Source organism: Nuphar pumila, chromosome 2, assembly GCF_984573655.1.
Source record: "Nuphar pumila chromosome 2, dmNupPumi1.hap1.1, whole genome shotgun sequence".
In the NCBI taxonomy this organism is placed as follows: domain Eukaryota; kingdom Viridiplantae; phylum Streptophyta; class Magnoliopsida; order Nymphaeales; family Nymphaeaceae; genus Nuphar; species Nuphar pumila.
Window position 1 is genome coordinate 71873074 of NC_143250.1, and position 19893 is coordinate 71892966.

General features: G+C 40.0%; 1 protein-coding gene across 1 annotated transcript; it reads left to right on the forward strand.

Moving 5' to 3' along the window:
• The first annotated feature begins 426 nt into the window (after positions 1-426).
• Positions 427-19378, forward strand: LOC149845739 (amine oxidase [copper-containing] gamma 1-like). Its single transcript, XM_089995961.1, has 5 exons — positions 427-1818; positions 17107-17220; positions 17327-17785; positions 18831-18928; positions 19029-19378. Exons 1-5 carry the CDS (start codon positions 475-477, stop codon positions 19234-19236), a joined length of 2223 nt encoding a protein of 740 aa, XP_089852087.1. The 5' UTR covers positions 427-474; the 3' UTR covers positions 19237-19378.
• Positions 19379-19893: the final 515 nt, after the last annotated feature.

The following is a 19893-nucleotide window of genomic DNA, read 5'->3' on the forward strand; positions in this document are numbered from 1 at the left end:
ATTGGCATATGAATTATCACGGGTCTCAAGATATTCCTCCTTACACCCCAATACAGGAATTTGTCTTGTTGGGAGAACACACAACCCCCTCCGGTAATTATGGGTTGAATGCAATTTACTTTTTTATTTTTTTATTCACGTCAAGCAACATTTTTTAAACTAACACGTTGAGCATTGGAGATTTTATTATCATTTACTAAATTGGTTGTGGGACAAATATCTCTTAGAGGGAGAGAAACTATTCATTCACTATCGTCCAAAACATGGTTCTGACTTCTGGGTGCCATTCATTGTCTTGATGAACGGCACCCAGGTGCGTTGGAGAGTTTATTGAGATTTGTGACAACTTGTGGTGGTGGTTTTGAAACTAGTGACGAAAGAGACTTTTGTCTCGGCTATTGGATACTTCTCCACTCCCTTCTCTTATCTCCACAGGACCACAACTACCAGAGAGAGAGAGAGAGAGAGTCAATCATGGAGTCCAGGCTACTGCTGCGTTTCATGTTATTGGTCTCAGGATGCCTTCTCTTCCTACTGTTGATCCGTTCATGGGTTCATCTGCCACCAGTAGATATCTTCAACAATTACTGCTCCCACAACTCACCATGGTGTGGTTCTTCCTCCGGCAGGAAGATGCAGGGAAGAGGCAGCGCCAACAGTATCAATCCCCTCCCCGGCTTTGAAGCCACAACGCATCATGAGAAGCAGACACCAAAGCACCCACTTGACCCGCTGACCCTGCAAGAGATAGAAAATGTCCGAGCCATAGTCTATGATGCCAGTCCCCTCTTTTCCTCTCCCAACAAACCCCCACCACCTATCCACTCCTTGGTGCTAGAGGAGCCAGAGAAAGAGGAGGTGTTGGCCTGGAAGAAAGGGGCCCCTCTCCCCACAAGGAAGGCATCCCTCCTGGTGCTCGTGCAAGGCAAGTCCCACCAACTTTCGCTAGACCTTGACTCATCCAGGATCACCAAGCACCAGGTGCTCAGCTTCTCAGGGTACCCCACCATGACCGTGGAGGAGATGAGCTTGGCCACAACTGCACCATTCAAGGACCCACTGTTCAACGCTTCCATTAGGAACCGAGGCGTCGAGCTCGAAGACCTCGCGTGCCTGCCGATCTCGGTCGGTTGGTACGGCAAGGAGGAAGAGGCGGGGAAGAGGGTGATCAAGGTGCAGTGCTACTCCACGAAGGACACAGCCAACTTCTACATGAGGCCCATAGAGGGCCTGACCGCCCTGGTGGACCTGGACACCATGGCGACCCTCTGGGTCCGGGACGTGGGGAGGGACGTGCCAATTCCCAAGGCCCAGGGCACCGACTACAGGGTCGACGCGCAGACGAATCCGGATATGGTCGCACCCCTCAACCCAATATCCATAGAGCAGCCTAAGGGGCCAAGCTTCAAAGTGGTTGATGGGCACCAAGTCAGGTGGGGCAGCTGGGAGTTCCATCTCAAACCCGACTCCAGGGCAGGGGTCATCGTGTCGCAGGCGTCGTTCCGCGACCCGGACACGGGACAGCTCAGGAGGGTGCTGTACAAGGGGTTCACATCGGAGCTGTTCGTGCCATACATGGACCCGACCGACGCCTGGTACTTCAAGACATACATGGATGCAGGGGAATACGGGTTCGGACTTCAGGCCATGCCGTTGGACCCACTGAACGACTGCCCCAGGAACGCCTACTTCATGGACGGTGTGTTTGCTGCAGCCGACGGGAGGCCGTACGTGAGGTCCAACATGGTCTGCGTGTTCGAGAGGTACGCGGGAGACATCGCTTGGAGGCACACCGAGAGCCCCATCACAGGCAAAAAGGCAAGTCAACTTCTCTCTTCTAATTACTTTCCTTGCCAAGATGATTCGATCTTTTGAGTTTGGTCTGGTTTGGATTGGATTGGTATATGTGGTAAGCAATTTTAGTGGTTTGGATAGGATTGGTATATGGAATCTCAAGTCTGAATTTTCAAATTTAAATTTGGAAGATTTCTAAAATTGCACCTGAATTATTTTCACAGTTCAAAAACATGCTTGAGATTTTAAAAAGCACTAGAGTTTTGTTTACGTTCATCAAAAGTAGATTTTCTCAAAATTAACTGCAATTACTACTCGTTTGTCTCGGGTTATATAGTACAAAGATAACATCTTTTGTGACCCTTTAGCAATCACAAGATACTCTTGGTCTTTGGAATTACATCCAGGAATGTAGTAAATTAATAGATGAGATAGAGATAAACTAGGTGCTAGCTTGTTCTAAGTTCCACCAACTTGGTATCAAATGAATTAATTTTCCTTGGGGACTTGTTTTGGGCTTCCAAGCACGGTGGAGTTGCTGGCCCCACGGCATAAAATGTGGCTGGAGGTCACTGCAAGAGTAAGAGGCAATTGTTTTCAGATTAACTAAAGTCTGCCCATCTTTTTACCATGGTTAACCAAAAGAGATAAAAAAAGATGCGAGTCTTTGTACTATACACATGACAAGCGAATTTTGGTGTAGGCCCCAAGAATGGACAGGCAAATTTGTCGTATTTGCTTAAAAGCATAACCCTATAGCAAACTTTGGTTAGCTCCGTTTTCTTTTGAGTTTATTCAAAGAAGGCAGGTTACCGCAGCACAATATGCTCAACTTCTCCTTTCTTCCTCTCGGCGCCCCCACATGTTTGTCATGGTATCAATAAATGCCAAAAAAACGTTGAATATTGATGTGTGCCCTTACCCTAGGTTTAGGTTTTCTTTTTTTTGCATGGTAGTCATGGTTAGGTCAAGTATTAGGTCAATGGGTCAACTTGGTTAGACAGAGATTTGGTTTTTTTGACAAGGTTCGGTAGAAGAGTTTGGCAGAAAAATTAGTATGTTAAAGCAGCGTCATAGAAAAATTTTAAATGTAAAAGAATGATTCTGGACACCTTTGATTAAGTACGGTTAAAAATTTCAGAGGCAGGTGACACAGGTGACACGTGAACAAGTGGCAAAACAAACAAAACATAACCAGTATAGACTGAGCTTTGGGAATAGATATGCCCACTTCTAAAATCGAGTTCTCTTTGCAGAGAGCTCAATAAACTATGATATTGGAGGATAGATACTAGACACCTTAAATTTTACTTGGTCCAATTTTCAGACTTAAATACTTCACAGATTGAGCTGTCATTTTTATAAAAATCTGACACTTTTTGGGGTTCGTCAGATTTCATGTTTAGCAGAATTAGGTTCACTGAGTTCTAAACTAGGTTTGGAGACAAGGGAAGGGTTGCACGACTTACAGGCTTAGGCTGACACAGATGATGCACTATAGCCTACGCGCACCCAACCAAAAAGAGTGCACACCCTAGCCAGTCGTGTGAGGCAGTTCTGCACACCTGCCACTCGCCTGTGTGCCACACATGCACTAGCCTACAACAACAACACAGTTAGCGCTGTCTCAACTGAGCGCAAAAGTGCATCTCCAGGGGGACTCAAAGCATGGGCTGCCCAATTGAGATATGCACACTATCTTGTAAAGCCTATAAATAGGTCGAGCTTGTGTAATATATGAAATATGAAATTGATGAATTGAGTATTCGTTTGTGATTTTCCTTTTCCAAATTAGATTAGCTTAGTTTAGAAGTAGCTTTAGTTAGATCTAATCTCGCTTATCCGAGCTTAGATCTTTTAAGGAAGCTAGACCGAGCAGGTGTTGATCTACCAGATCTGGCTACCACATTTGTCTACGACCTTCACAAGGCCGATCATGGAGTTCCTTAGTTGTGCACTCATTCGATCCATAGCTTCGATGTATCTTAGAGCTAATTGCTCTAGATCGTTTAATTCTTGGTTCAGATGAGTGCAATCACACGCTTAGTTTCTGGTTTTCCTAAGCACATGTAAATTGTGCACTTATTTTGCATTTACATGCAGATCGAAGGTGATCCGCATCATTTGATGACTTGTGGAGCTTCTGCGCCTGTTAGCACTTCTTCACAACATAGTGTCTATTCTCAATTACAAGCTAACTAAAAAACAAAAGAGACAGAAACAATAAAAAATTTAAACTAATCTCAAGCCCTCAGATAATATTCAAGGAGCTTGATGACCATATTCTTTTATATTCATATCCACCTCAGCTCACCTTCATTATGCGGGCACAGTAGAGACCTGTAATATAAAAAGAACAAAAAAAGGGACCTATCATATTCTGAACAAGAAATATTAAATGAAGAAAATATAGAGTCACTAAGTAAATAAAAGGACCTAAAATTGAAGGACAATGAAAATTATTTTAATTAAACTACAAAATAAAGAGGGACTATATTAAGGTTTACAAAATTTAGGGAACTAAATTAAAAGGGGGTCAATAAGGAACTAAAGTAACCAATGATTTATACTAAACTAATAGCTAATCTAATGACTTAACACAAATCAAGAAATGATTAATTCCAAGAAACAAGGAAGCAACTAACTAACTAATATGCCAATCAAGAATTTAATCAACTAAACAATCAAGAATTAAACTAATTAACTAATTAATTAAACTAACCAAGAAACAAGTAAACAAGAAACTATGTAACCAATTTCAAGAAAAGAATTTAAATTAACTCATAACTAACTAATATAATTGACTAGTTAACAATAAGACAAAAATCTAACCGACTACAAGAATCAAAACTAACTATTTTAATAAGAGAAACACCGAACCAAATAACATAAAAGATTTAAAATCTAAACTAACAAGATTCTAACTAATTAACAACTAATATAGGCATACTGTACATAAATAACAAATTTATCAATCTAGGAATAAAGAAAACTAACTTAAATCAAGAATACAATAAAATAAGACCAACCAGTTATGTAAAAATTCAATTAACTACAAGAACATGTAAATATCAGACTATCTAACCAACTAAAAGAATCTAAACGCGAATGCTGGAAATAATAAAGAACTGAATCTAATTAAAATAACTACATCAATGATTAAAAAGAAATTAATATTATCTATTCTAAAAAAATGATAATTGAAATAAGGAAACTAAATCGACTAGACTAATGTAACTAAACTAATTTAGAAAACACCTAATCTAATGGATCTAATGAAGTTAACTAATTAAAACTGATTTAATTATCCTAAAAACAGGAATTGATGTGAATTGAAAATTGCTATAAAAAACAATTATAATTATTTAATCGACTAATAATCAAATCTATCTAAAAATAATAATTAACAATTGAACAACTAATTCTAATCTAATTAATGAATTAAAAATTTATAAAATTAAAAGAAAAATTATCTAATTGATAAAGAACATAAAAATAAGTTAATCTATGATGTTGAATTAAAAAAATTAAAATAACTAATTATTCTACCTATCGATTTATCTAATTTAACTAAATAATTGAATAAAACTAATTTAAACAATTAACAAAAAGCAAGAACATGAATTAAACATTGAATAAACTAACCTAATACTGAAAATAAATAGCAAATACTCAGATCTAATCAACAAAAATTAAAAATAATAAAATAAGATTATCAAAACACTAAATCAGCTATTTTAGAAATTCTAAATAATTAATCTATTTAATTTTGAAAATAAAGAACCTATTCTAAATTAAATCTAACCTAATTTGATCTAAAAATCATGAAAATAATGAAAAGAAACTAATTTAAACCTAACAATTTTAAGAAAAAACCTAAAATATGCTTGAAAAATCATTAAAATCGAAAAAACCCTACTTTTTGCTTAATTTATTTTATGAAAAACTTAAATATAAAAGTAAAGAAAATCAGATCTACTCTAAAACTAACCTAAAACTATTCTAATCAAAGAAAAAATAAAAATAAACTATGCTACGGATTCATACAGACACTTTTACAAACCAAAACTTACCTGACGAGCCTTTTTGGTTAAGTTCTTTGACCTGGATGACTCAAGACTCGACCAAAACACCAAAAAGAAAATGATCAGACCTCAGAAACATATTCTAAATGACAAATAACACCTAATATCAAAAACCCAAATGAAAACTCAAAAGAAAAATGGCCAAGATTTATTTTCTCTATATAAAAAATAAAAAATAAAAACTGAAAAATAAAAAGAGAGAGGAAAGAATGGACTTATACTTTAGATCTCACGTTATATACATCTTTTTCTTGCTAGGATTCCGTTTTTGTTGCAGCACGACTGAAAACTGAGTTAACGAAGGGGGAGATTGGTGTTGGAAGAAAGAGATTGGTTGGTTGTAAAAGAAGAGGATTCTCGGTCGGCTGATCGTGGTGGTAGATAGTGGTTCGCACTAAATCTGAATCAAAAGCTTTCAACCATGTGTACCTATAATAAATACGAAAAGTAACAACAAAAAATAAAGGAGAAACAGTGAAAAACAGGATGGTACAGAGAAGCAAAATAGCATAAAGAAGAGAAGTAGAAAGGAGGGAGAGGTAGGGAGGAAGAAAGGAGAAAGGGGGATATGGTAAAAGGGACATGAAATCCTAGGCGTAAGACATTTTTCTCAGTGCTGGACATTCCTTATATATAGAAAAATATTTTACAAAATTCCAAATCATGGCCTTTTTAAAACTATTTATAATTTAGTACCTAAAACTTTCTAAAATTGCTAAAAGCCACCTATGCTATTTCAAAGAGGGATTTTTGGATAATTATTCATATTTGGACCTTGGACTTTAGGTCTGGAGGACGTGTGTACCAGATTTGATATCCATTTGGTATGATTTGGATCAGATTTGGCTCCAGTTCGCATCAGTATAAATCTGATTTATTAGAAAATGCTCTAATTTTCTTGTTTTAACTCTAATTCTGATGAAATTCAAACCATAGTTCCTTCATACCTAAAACAACATAAACAAGAGTACTTAAACTATAAAAGTTTATATGAATGCATGATTTTATGATAATATAATATATATTTCATGCATTATCATATTGCCTTGACAGAGCGTCTGCGTGCACGTTGCATTGTTGAGGCACCTACGTCTGCTGAAGGTAGCTATGCACCTGTGTGTGCACTTGTGTCACTGAGCGCCTGTGTCTGACCGCAGCAGCTACCGCACTTATGTGCATCAGACTATTGTGAGCATCAATTGAGGAGTGTAGTGAACACATGGCGTGTGAACTTGGGAGGCACATGTCTAGGAGCGTAACAAGTGGTATCAGAGCAAACGTGTTGCCTAAGGCAACTCCAAGGAAGGACAATGCAATGAAGAAGCTACAGATGCGATTTAAAGAGAGTTTCGAAGGTGCATTCGTCTGTGTCAGCATGCTGGAAGAAAAAGCAGTAGTGGTTAATGGAAGAATGTGCGACATTGAGTCACAACTTTCACGTGTGCAACAACAGCTTGCACAACTGTTGAATGAGATGAAAGCGAATGGCAAAAGACCAATTTAGGAGGTTGAACTAGAGCTGGTGTGCAGGGCACTGCAGCCTCTCACTTACGCCCAGGCCACGCACGTGTCACTGTAGCACTTGGCGTGCAAGTGACTCTGCGCAATGCTTATATGCACGATGCGCCAGCGCATAGCGCTTATGACACTCGTCAGTTGGCTAAGAAGCATCGTTGCTTCTATAATTCACTACTTATTATTGCTTAGCTTTAGCTGCCACTTTATTTCCTTTCATAATAGAGTCGAATGGTCGACAGTCGCTCGCACGCAAGGAAATGCAGTAGTTGAAATATTTCTCCCAACGAGTAAAGCCATCCACACTAACCCATAGAGCCTCGCAAAGCTACATGATCAAAGCAACTTTCCTCGAGGAGCGCACACATGCGCAACACATATGTGCTGAGTAATTTTCATTATACTTCCTATCCACCGCCGCACACACCTGCATATCAACCACATGCATAGAGAGGATTTCAATCATATGCACATCAGCAGTGTATGACTGAACAAATAGGCTGGACACAGGGAGCCTATGTGCAGCATAGCTCTGTGCCAAGCTATTTCCAGCAAAGTGAGCCCATGCACCACACCACATCACAGGATGTGCCCGCACATGGCTAGCTCATACACGATGAGCATGATCAGCACCCTAACCTAAGGCTAGGGTCTAATCAGCTGAGCATTCAGTCTCATGATCATGAATTTGAGCCCAATGCTCAAGCATTTGATGCTTATGACAAGGGTCCAAGCATGGTTCATGGGCAAACACCTTATGGTGCAGTTTATCCTTACATGCCTAAGGAGTTTTATGAATGTGCTCCTACTTTGTTGGGGTCAGTCAAGGTCCAATTCCCTACATTCTCTGGCAAGGAACCTTTGGACTGTGTCTAGAAGGTTAGACAATACTTTACAAGTCATAATATAGGCCAAAAGCATAGAGTATGATGTGGGGTTATAAACATGGAACGTGCATTGAGATGGTTCCGATGGTATGACCAAAGGCATGGTCAACCTATGTGGGAAGTGTTAGAGTGTGAGTTGCTCAAGCTTTTTGGACCTACACCCTACACAAACCATGGAGTGGAAATGAAACAATTATGCCAAACGGGTTTGGTCCAAGATTACTAAGCACAATTTGAGGATCTTTGTTCCTTGTGTGAAGCTTGGAATGATGATGCTCTTTTGAGTGCATTTCTTGGGGGTTTAAGAGATGATATTTATATTGAGTTGCTAGCTCAAAACCCTCACTCACTTGAAGAATGTTACATGCAAGCAAGGGTCATTGAGGAAAAGCTAAAGGGAATAGGAGGAGTTCGTAAGAATTTTCCAATTCTCAATTCTAGGGTAAACCAACATGCAAAGCCAATGCCTAATAAGGGGGTGAAGTTTCAGGACAATCCAAATACTAGAACCGAATGCTTCTCCCAAGCTCAAATAGAAGATTTAAAGAGCAAGGGGCTTCATTTTGTTTGCAGGGAAGAGTGAAAAGTGGGGCATAAGTGCAAGTTGAACGCACTTAAATGTTTAATTGTAATAGAGGACAAATTGGGTGAAAATTCAGATGAAGAAGAACTTAACTTAGAAGAATCTGAATTCATCCAAGAAGTTAGTGGGCAGTGCTATGCATTGGGAAGCAAGGTCATATATAGTTCTATGAGGGTGTCAGACACAATCTCGAGAAAAAGAGTAGAGGTCCTAATTGATACGAAATCCACTCACAACTTTGTGCGAGAGGATCTAGTACCAAGACTCAAGTACAACCTACATTCGCATCGACAATTTAATGTCATGGTAGGAAATGACAGCCATCTCAAGTGCGGGCAACTTTGCACAGATGTGGAGCTAAGTTTACAATGGTCAGAATTCACTCTTATTCGTTCTTCTAATGCATGGTCAGAAATAGTGTTGGAAATGTGTTGGTTGAAGTCTTTAGGGAGTGTTACTTGGGATTTCTTAAATATGAAAATATCATTCAACAATGTCGAGAAATCCATGATTCTGATAGCTAACAAGACTCTAAGTCAAGAGGTGGTTGATGGTAAAGAAGCTCTTAACCTATATACAACTACTCATATGGCCATGTTAAGTGAGACACCATCAAACACGAACACACTCTTGATCACTTATGAGAATGTTTTGTAAGATTCAAAGAGGGTACCTCCAACACCACCTCAACATGAAGGGTTAGTAAATCTATTGGGCTGTGACTATGAAATCCAATAGAAGAAAGGGGAGGAACACATAGTGGCTAATACATTGGCCAAAAGATTAGGAGTGGATTCTCTCATGGTCATTTCTAAGGTCACTTGTCAAATTGGGGAAAGATTGAACTACGTCCAAAATGAAGATGAAAAGATTCAACAAACTATTAGGGAATTGCTTGAAGACCCTAATAGTCACCCTTATTATTCGGTAAAGGGAGAGAAGTTATATCATGATGACAAGTTTGTGTTTCCAAACAACTCACCTATTCTCAAGAAAATATTAGAACACTTCCATACTTTCAGAGAAGGTCATGAGGGAGTTCACAAGACTTGGCAAAGAGTTAAGTCAGAATTATATTGGCCTAATATGAAGCGAGATATTAAAGAATATATGCGGGAATGTCAAGTGTGCCAAGCCAATAAATATGAAGGCATCTGACCTCCCAGATTACTTTAATCTCTACCAATTCCTACACACGCATTGGCTGATATAAGTATGGACTTTATTGAGAAGCTTTCTTCTTCTGAGAAGAAAGAAGTGATCTTTGTGGTAGTGGATAGACTCACAAAGTTTGCCCACTTTATGACATTGCCAAGTACGTACTCTATTCAATTAGTAGCACAAACTTTCCTTCATAATGTATCCAAGCTGTATGGAATGCCAAAAGCCATTATCTGTGATAGAGATCTGATCTTTTTGAGTGGGTTTTGGAAGGAGTACTTCACTTTAATTGGTCCAAAATGTATTACAGTATAGCGAGTCATCCTCAAACCGATGGGCAGACCAAAGTGGTTAATAGATCCCTTGAGACATACTTGAGGTACTTCACAAGTGAGAAGCAAAACACTTGGGTTGAGTTTTTACCATGGGCTGAATGGTGCTATAACACTTATTTTCATTCTTCTATTGGAATGATACCTTATGAGGCCTTATATGGGTGACCACCTCCTCAACCAATCTTCTATGAAGATGAAACAACCAAGTCAAGCATGATAGATAGGCAATTGAGACAAAGAGATGAGATTTTGTGGGTTTTGAAACACAACCTTTCAAAAGATCAAAATTGAATGCGGCAAGTTTATAACCGACAAAGAAATAATAGGGAATTCAAAGTTGGTGATTGGTTTCGCTCAAAAAAATTCCTCATGGGCAATTTTCTTTAAGCAAAGATCCTATCACAAAGCTCACATTAAGATACTTTGGTCCTTATCGAGTTATTGCCTACAAGTTGAAACTTCCACCAGGGGTATTGGTGCATCTGATTTTTCATGTATCAAGACTGAAAGCATATCATGGCCCTGCTCCTTTAGAGGAAACATCCAAGTTGTTGCACGACAATCTACTAGAGTGTTGAAAACTCAAAAGAAGAAATGTCGTAACAGTCTAGTTAAGCAACACTTGATAGAGTGGAATGAACAACGAGGGAGAAGCCACAACTACTTGGGAGTGGGATTACAATGTTAGAAGGAGATTCTCAGACTTCCTTGCTCGAGGACTAAAGAGTTTTCAAGAGGGAGGGAATGATGCACTATTGCCTACGCGCACCCAGTCGGCAAGAGCACACGCACCCTAGCTAGCCGTGTAAGGCAGTTTCGCACAACCACCACCCGCTTGTTTACCACATGTGCACCAGCCTGTAGCAACACCACAGTGAGCGTGGTCTCAGCTAAGCACAAAAGTGCATCTCTAGGGGGACTCGAAGCATGGTGCACCCAATTAAAATGTGTGCACTATCTTGTAAAGCCTATAAATAGGTTGAGCTTGTGTAATATATGAAATATGAAATTGATGAATTGAGAATTCGTTTGTGATTTTTCATTTCCAAATTAGATTAGGTTAGTTTAGAAGTAGCTTTAGTTAGATCTGATCTAGCTTATCTGAGCTTAGATATTTCAAGGATGCTAGATAAATCAGGTGTTGATCTACTGGATCTAGCTACCACGTTCGTCTAATATCTTCATAAGGCCGATCGTGGAGTTCCTCAGTCATGCACTCATTTGATCTATAGCTTTGACGTATCTTAGAACTAATGGCTCTAGATCATCTAATTCTCAGTTTAGATGAGTGCAATCACATGCTTAGTTTTTGGTTTTCCTAAGCACACATAATTTGTGCACTTCTTTTGCATTTACATGCAGATCGGAGGTGATCCGCATCATCTGGCGACTTGTAGAGCTTTTGTGCTTGTTAGCACTTATGCACAACACTGTGTGCACCTAGTTCCGTGCATTGCTGGAGTGAAGCCTGCCATTCAGATCTTGTGCTCGTGCACATGCACACTTCTACAACAGTGCACATGCATGCACTAGATTGTTTCTACGCACCTACGTGTGCGATCCACATCCTTGTGTACTTGTGTGCACAATCCACCACTTTAAGCGCCTGCGTGCACCATAGCAGACCTGTGCATCTACGTGCGCCATAGTAGACCAGTGCGCCTGCGTTCGCATCACTTACTCGAAGTGCCTGCATGAGCATTGCCTTGACAAAGCGCCTGTGTGCACATTGCCTTGATAGAGCGCTTGCGTGCACATTGAATTGTCTAGCCACCTGCGTGCACCAAATCAGCTACGCACTTGCGTGTGCACCTGTGTCGTTGAGTGCCTGTGCGTGCCTTAGTTCGACCGCAGCAGCTACTGCGCCTGCGTGCATCAAACTGTTGTGAGCATCAGTTGAGTAGTGTAGTGAACAAGGTCCTACCACGATGTGTGAACTTGGGAGGTGCGAGTCTAGGAGTGAAACACAGATGAGGTTTGCTACAGAAGCTGGTTTAGCTAAGAGAGGTCATAGATGCAATGACTTAGATTGGAGAAGCTGAGAATGTTGGATACTCGGATTCGAACCACTGGATTAAGTTTGGCCTTAACTGCAACCTTGGTCCACTGAAGTGAGCTAACCTAGTAGGGAACAACACACCAATTGCATAAGGGACTAGCTCTTGAGAGATAAACACGTCAACGATTTGAGACTCATTAGAAGAGAGAGAGAGAGAGAGAGAGAGAGAGAGAGAGAGAGAGTCATCTTTTAGAAAGAGAGACAAATTTGATTGGGAGACAAAAGAAACAATTTTTTATTCAATTCATTCATGATTTTACAAGCTCAAACAAGGCCCCTATATATAGGTTAATGAGGGGCATATGATGCCTTACACCAATTGCTAAATTGCCAAGCAAATATTAAATAAAAGTCTAAATCTAGTTAAACCCAAAATAAGCTAAGACTAATTTTAGTTAAACCCAAATAGGCTAAGGCTATTTTTTGTTAAGTCTACTTTGATCAAACTATTTTTGGAATCTTCTCCATTTTTAGTCTACACCCTTGATTTTCATTTTTCTTTCTTAAATAGGCAATAAAAGACCCTTGCATGACTTCTTTGGAGTTCTATAAATAGGTGGGACACTCCTAGGGTGGGTCCCACTGAGTCTTCATTTTAAAAAATAGGGTGTTCATTTTGAGGTTCACCCAAATTGGACCTAGTCCATACTTAGGATTTTCCACATTTAACCAAAGCCATAAATAGGGGAGGACGTCTCCTAAGGTGGGCTCTGCAGGCCAATAACACTGGGTGGATTAGAATTTGGATTTAGGTCAACATGATCTGTATTATAAAAAATTAGGTGTGCATCATCCCCTCCTAGAGTGTTGCCTAGTCTACTAAGCACGAATCCAAGACAGTTTGATGCATGGGCTGCCATATATTCACATTTTTAGTGTTTGCTTTTATTGAGATACAGACTCGAACCCTGATGTGTGGTTAACCAAGTGAAAGAGTGAAGCCAAGATTGAGCCATCCACTTATTGTCAACTTCTGAAGTCTTTTCTGCTCCTTTTCCTCTTGGATTAAAGGCCAAAATTTTGCAAGCCTCAAGCTTTTCTTTCTAAAACTTAAGTTGACAATAGTGTGATGATACCGATAATTAAATTCATATGCTTTAAATTATGACAATAATGCACATCACTTTGGTATGTCTTCCCATTGCAATTATGTATGGCTCGTATTGGTTGTAGGTATGTTAGCTTGCTACAACAAAATCATTCTACGACAAAGTTCTGCAACTACAATTGTGGCACAACTAAATCCAAATCAGAGTAGCTTGCCTTCAACTGGTTGTACTGCAGTAAGGTGCCATTGAACTATACTACGCATAGTAGTAGGTAATGACTCTTTTTAACAAGCATTTGTGAGAGTTTGTGAGCGCACTCTGGTTGTGCTTGAACCATGGGTATACATTAGTAAAATTGGGTGGTTAGCACAATGATTTTTCTCAAGTAGTTGAGCAAAAAACCCAAGCTTGTTAGGTACTTAGAAAATTACTTAAAAGTTAAGAATTTCTATCTCGAGTGATTTTAATTCCAAGAACATAGGATGCCTCCCCCATTCACCAAAACCACAATGAAGACTGGGTGTTTTCTTGGATGATCCTGGGTTCATTCTAGTTTGAGCTACACAAAGTTGTTGGCCATGAATGCCTTCAGCTCTTAGCACAAACGACATCATGAGTTTGCCCTCAGCACCCCAAAATGCCATTTGGATTTTGACTTTCGTTAAACCAACAAACATCGAGACTGGTTGGGCTGACGAACGAACCAGGTGAGAATCCTTCTTCAACAGCCCTTTAGGACCTTTATTAACCGCAAGGATGACGGTAAGATCCCTTCTCGTTGATTTGGTTGATGCATTGCGGCAATGGGTTCAATAAAAAATTCAACATGCTTCTCGAGGACATCTCCATATTGGACAGCTGGTCAGAGCTTTCGTTGCGCATCTTGGACACTCACTTGGATTTATTGCAACATGTTCAATATATATTGGAAGCTAGTTGCAAAACCAGACATGAATATTCCCATATGAACCGACTTGGTGTTGCTCCTCTTGGTAATTTTGAAGGTGTTTCTTTGATTTAAAAATATTAGATAAACAAAAACCATTCGCTCTGATACCACTTGATGTGTGTCAGGGCCTAGGTTTAAGTTTAGAAATTTTTTAGCAGAGATAGGCTCGGTTAGGTCAAGGGCTAGGTTAATGGGTCAACTCGGTTAGACATGAATTCAGTTTCTGACAGAGTTCAATAGAAAAATTAGTATGCCCAAACGGTGCCACTGAAAAATCTCAAATTTGGAGGGATGATTCTAGACACCTTGAGCTAGGTACGGTAAAATTTTAGGAGATAAAACACTTTGACAGGGAGATATGACTTGGACAATTGATGGGACAAACAAGACAACACAATGATAGACTATGTTTTGTGGACAGACAAACCAAATTCTAAAATCAAATTCTCTTTGTAGAGAGCTCAATAAATTATAGGATTTGGAGGATAGACACTAGACACCTTAAAGTATATTGGGTCCAATTTTCAAACTTAGATACTTCATAGATTGAGCTAGGTGATTTTATAAGGTCTTACCCTTTTTATAGTTCATCAGATTTCAGGTTTAGCAGAATTGGATTCAGTGGGTTCTAAACTAGGTTTGAGGACAGGCGAAGGGTTGCATGACTTATTGGGCTTAGGCTAACACAAGTGAGTTATGCTACAGGAGCTGGTTTAACTCGAAAAGGTTAGAGATGCCACGACTTGACTTGGTGAAGTTGGCAATGCTAGAGACTCATATTCAAACTGCGAGATTGAGGTGGGCCTTGGCTGCAACCTTGGTCCATTGAAGTGAGCTGACCCACTAGGAATCAACTCACTAATTGAGTAAGGGACTAGCCCTTGAGAGAGAGCGACGAGTTAGGGGTAGGAACTTGTTAGAAGAGAGAGAATCGAGTCAAGAGAGAGAGACTCGAGCTAGAGAGAGAATCATCATTTAGAGGGGGGATAATTTGTGAGGGAGAGATGAGAGACAAGTTTCAATTCAATTCATTCATGATTTTACAAGCTCAAACAAGGCCCTATATATAGGCCAATGAGGGGCATATAATGCCTTACACCAATTACCAAGCAAATATTAAACAAAAGTCTAAATCTAGTTAAACCCAAAATAAGCTAAGACTAATTTTAGTTAAACCCAAATAGGCTAAGACTAATTTTTGTTAAGCCTACTTTGACCAAACTATTTTTGGAATCTTCTCCATTTTTAGTCTACACCCTTGATTTTCATTTTTCTTTCTTAGAGAGGCAATCAAACACCCTTGCACGACTTCCTTGGAGCTTCAAAAATAAGTGGGGCACCCTTAGGGTGGATCCGATTGAGTCTTCATGTTCAGAAATAGGGTATTCATTTTTAGGCTCACCTAAATTGGACCTAGTCCGTACTTAGGATTTTCTACATTTAACCAAAGCCAGAAGTAGGAGAGGATGCCTCCTAGGGTGGGCCCCATGAATGAGTCCCACAGACAAATAACTTTGGGTGGATTGGAATTTGGATCCAAGCCGACCTGATCTGTATATTGTCAAAAATTGGGTACACATGAAATATCTAATGTTGCACGTTTTAGGTACCCTTATGGATAACAAGAACCAAAACCTGGTTTGCAAAAAACCAACCATAATGAGCTGTTTGGGTAACCAAAACCCTAGTTTTAGGATTTGCAAAAAAAAATATGGCTGACCATTTTTCCGTAGGAAAATGGCCTGGCTAGTGTTGCCCTTCCCGAACGACACCGACCATACCATTTCCTAGCCTTTGGCTGGCCGGAAAATGGCCAGCCATGTCCAAAACTTGGGGAAAAAACTACCGAAAAAACAAACCATAGTCAAGCGTCACTAGCCGGGCCATTTTTCAGCTGGTGGCTGTGGCAGGCTAACTATTTTATAGGCATCGATATTTCTCAAACACTAGCTTCTAGTTTCATGCATCACTTTTTGAACTTGCTTCTTAGCCCAGTAGCTATGGTCAAATCTGTTCCTTTCATCCCCAGTGGCATCCCTATCTTCATATCTCTCCTTGAGATTCCATTAACGCAAAATTGTTTTGATCAGATCTGACTACATAGATGTGATCTACATTATTCATTTATCGAAGATAAACATTTAACTCGCCTAGACCCAAGGGGGTTGGCGTAGTGAGGTGGGGCCCTGGCCACTAGACGGGTGATCAAGGTTCGGTTCTCATGGGTGTCTCATCTCTGCGCAAACCAACGCTCAGCATAACCTTAGAGTTTTATGGTCACTGGCAGAACGACCGTAGTTATGGAAGGCTGAGCCAGCACAACCAGGTGTTCATGCCAGGTTTGGTTTCTTCAGGTTATAAATCTAAAAACATTTAAATCTTCTAAATCTGACCTGTGTGCAGGATTTTTTAGTGATTCAAAAATCAATGGTTGAAAAAACACAAAATTTTGTAATTTAGAAATTATATTTTTTTGTCAAAAAAAAAAAAACGATCCAAGGGCCAATTCTTATTAAAACGGTCATGTTGAATCCATCTATACGATCAGGTTTGGTTAAAACAACTAGCATCATAAGATTTAAGAGAGGTATTAAGATGGAGGATAAGTGGAACCGAACTGAACTCTCTCTCTCTCTCTCTCGAACCTCTTGTATTCTGGATGTGATACGTTTTTAATGAAGTGTTACAGATCCGAGAGGTGAGGCCAAAGGTGACTCTGGTCGTTCGGATGGCTGCATCAGTGGCCAACTATGACTATATCGTCGACTGGGAGTTCCAAACTGATGGTCTCATCCGCATCCAGGTACTACGATCATCACCATGAGCACCCAGCACCATCCATGATGAATATGTATACTTGATTGTTTTTATTATAGATTGTTGTCAATTCTAAACTTCAAAATCAATAGGTGGGGCTAAGCGGGATCCTAATGGTCAAAGGAACACAATACACAAGTGTGAACCAAGCATATCTGGCAAAGGAAGAGGACCACCTCTATGGGACTATGCTGTCTGAGAACGTAATTGGTGTCATCCATGATCACTACATAACCTTCTACCTAGACATGGACATAGACGGATCTGACAACTCCTTTGTGAAGGTGAAAATAGTGAAGCAGGACACAGCGCCCGGCGAGTCGCCGCGAACAAGTTTCTTGAAAGCCGTTAGGCAGGTGGCGCAGACTGAAAAGGATGCCCAGATCAAGCTCAGCCTCTACCAGCCTTCTGAGTTTCATGTGGTAAACCCTTCCAAGAAGACAAGAGTTGGTAACCCAGTTGGTTATAAGGTCGTCCCAGCAAGTACAGCATCAAGTCTGTTGGATGTGCTTGATCCTCCACAACAACGAGGAGCTTTCACCAACAATCAGGTTCCATTTGTTAACATGGTTTTATTTACTTTTTTTCATGCATCTCATACTAATGCCGATCTAAAGCTTGGATGAGGAAGGGATTTGCTGCTAGTAAATCCCATGAAGCAAGTCATATAATGAATGACGTGTTACAAAGTAGTGATGCCTGGCACAAAATGAAACCTAGCTATGTCACTGGGACACGCCAATTGCACCCCTCATAGGCATAGGCGAGAGCTGATCAGGTGATCTGTCAAAATCACTTTAAGAAAGTGATTTGACATCTTCACCGTCCATTATGCCAAATCACTTTTCTAAGAGTGATTTGGAAGATCACTTGATCTGCTCTCAAAACAGGCACAGCCCTTGGACAATCCATGTGACATGCTATGACACATCTTTGACACCGTTTACATATTTTAATTATTTTCTGTTTTTATTATTCTAAACAAATTTTTATGTCAGAAGTGTATTATACATATTAAATTTCCTTTTATAATCCAAGGGAAACCACCACCTCCCTCTCCCCAATCACTGACGGCACATTGGTAGACCTCCGGTTGGTAAAACCCTTGAGGCCTCCCCTCCCCACCAGCTTCAAGTTTGCGGCAAGGGACGCCACCCCGTGGGTTTCTAACTTGTGATGTCCCGTCCACTTGGTGACATTCACAAGTCACCCCTACCAAATGAGCAGAGCCTACATATTAAATACTTGAAGACGATGCATACTCACGTATCTTAATTATTGTAAAAATCACATATTCAAGTCACGGCCTTGTATCATGTCCGTCGATACATTCATTTGACATAGGATGAAACTCATATTTGAAGTTCTGTAACAAAATGCTGACAGTTTTATAGGAAAAAAAATTAACCGATTGATTTAGGAAAATGTTGAAAGCACTTTTTGGGCAGCAAAACTTTTTATTACTTCAGAAGTAGCATAAATAGTTTGAAGGGACTTGTTTTTGAAACTCACACTTGGGTTAAGGTATTATTTTACAGATATTGTCTTAGTACAAAATTACTGATGTTGTTGGCATTTCAATGGCATGGCGTGTAGATATGGGTGACTCCTTACAACCGGAGTGAGGAGTGGGCAGGGGGTCAACTTGTCTACCAAAGCCGAGGAGATGATACTCTTGATGTGTGGTCCCAAAGGTATAAGAAAATGACTGTCCTGCAGAAGGGATTAATTCTGGTGTGACAATGTACACTGTTTGTGTAGTAGATTTCATTCTTGACTTTTATCGTCTTACAGGGATCGAGCTATAGTGGATAAAGATATTGTGGTGTGGTACACATTGGGGTTCCACCATATTCCGTGCCAAGAGGACTTCCCCATCATGCCCACTGTCTCTGCAAGCTTTGATCTCAAGCCTGTCAACTTCTTCGAAAGCAATCCCATCCTCAGGACATTACCAAACTATGAAAGGGATTTACCAACTTGTGCAGCTTCTGCATCTTAACAAACAATACACACTCCAGCTGAACTGGGAAGGATCTCCCCGCTTGCTATATGTGTGTGTGATAGTTTCCTTGCTGAGTGCTGCGCATAAAAATGCATTGTCACACCATAATGCTCTCAATACACTCCAGCTGAACTGGGAAGGATCTCCCCTCTTGCTATGTGTGTGTGTGTGTGTTAGTTTCCTTGCTGAGTGCTGCGCATAAAAAAACATTATCACACCATAATGCTTTCAATACACTCCACTCGGAAGGATCTGGTGGGACCTTAGATTTAGGATCCATTTTTTAAGGTACTTGACCTTGTGATAGGTCCTCAATATGCACTGAAGATTGAAGCTCTTGGGAAATTTGCCTAATCTCCTCACATTTTTTTGCTCGGGTTTGAGGCACCACTTGTGTATCGTGTGCTTGTGGTGAGACTTTTACTATTTCACTACACTATCACAAGGCTTAAGAGGGGTTTCATCTAGCCAGTGGCTAGTTTACAAGCTTCAATCAAAATCAAAAGAGATTTACACAATCAAACACAAAGGGAAGGCTCACGGTCTGTTTCGACTACACACTCAGCCGAATGATAGACCACACAGCAGCCTACAAGTTATACAAGTCGCTTGTTGCAGAGGCAGGTTTTTCGGCCTTGTGCACAAGCATTGAAG

Bases quoted from the DNA above. Each gene is read 5' to 3' on its own strand.
- LOC149845739 (XM_089995961.1), top strand. From the start codon at position 475: ATGGAGTCCAGGCTACTGCTGCGTTTCATGTTATTGGTCTCAGGATGC. The intron at 17,786-18,830 runs GTTCCATTTGTT...CATGGCGTGTAG, and splicing joins GAGCTTTCACCAACAATCAG to ATATGGGTGACTCCTTACAA. The intron at 18,929-19,028 runs GTATAAGAAAAT...ATCGTCTTACAG, and splicing joins CTTGATGTGTGGTCCCAAAG to GGATCGAGCTATAGTGGATA.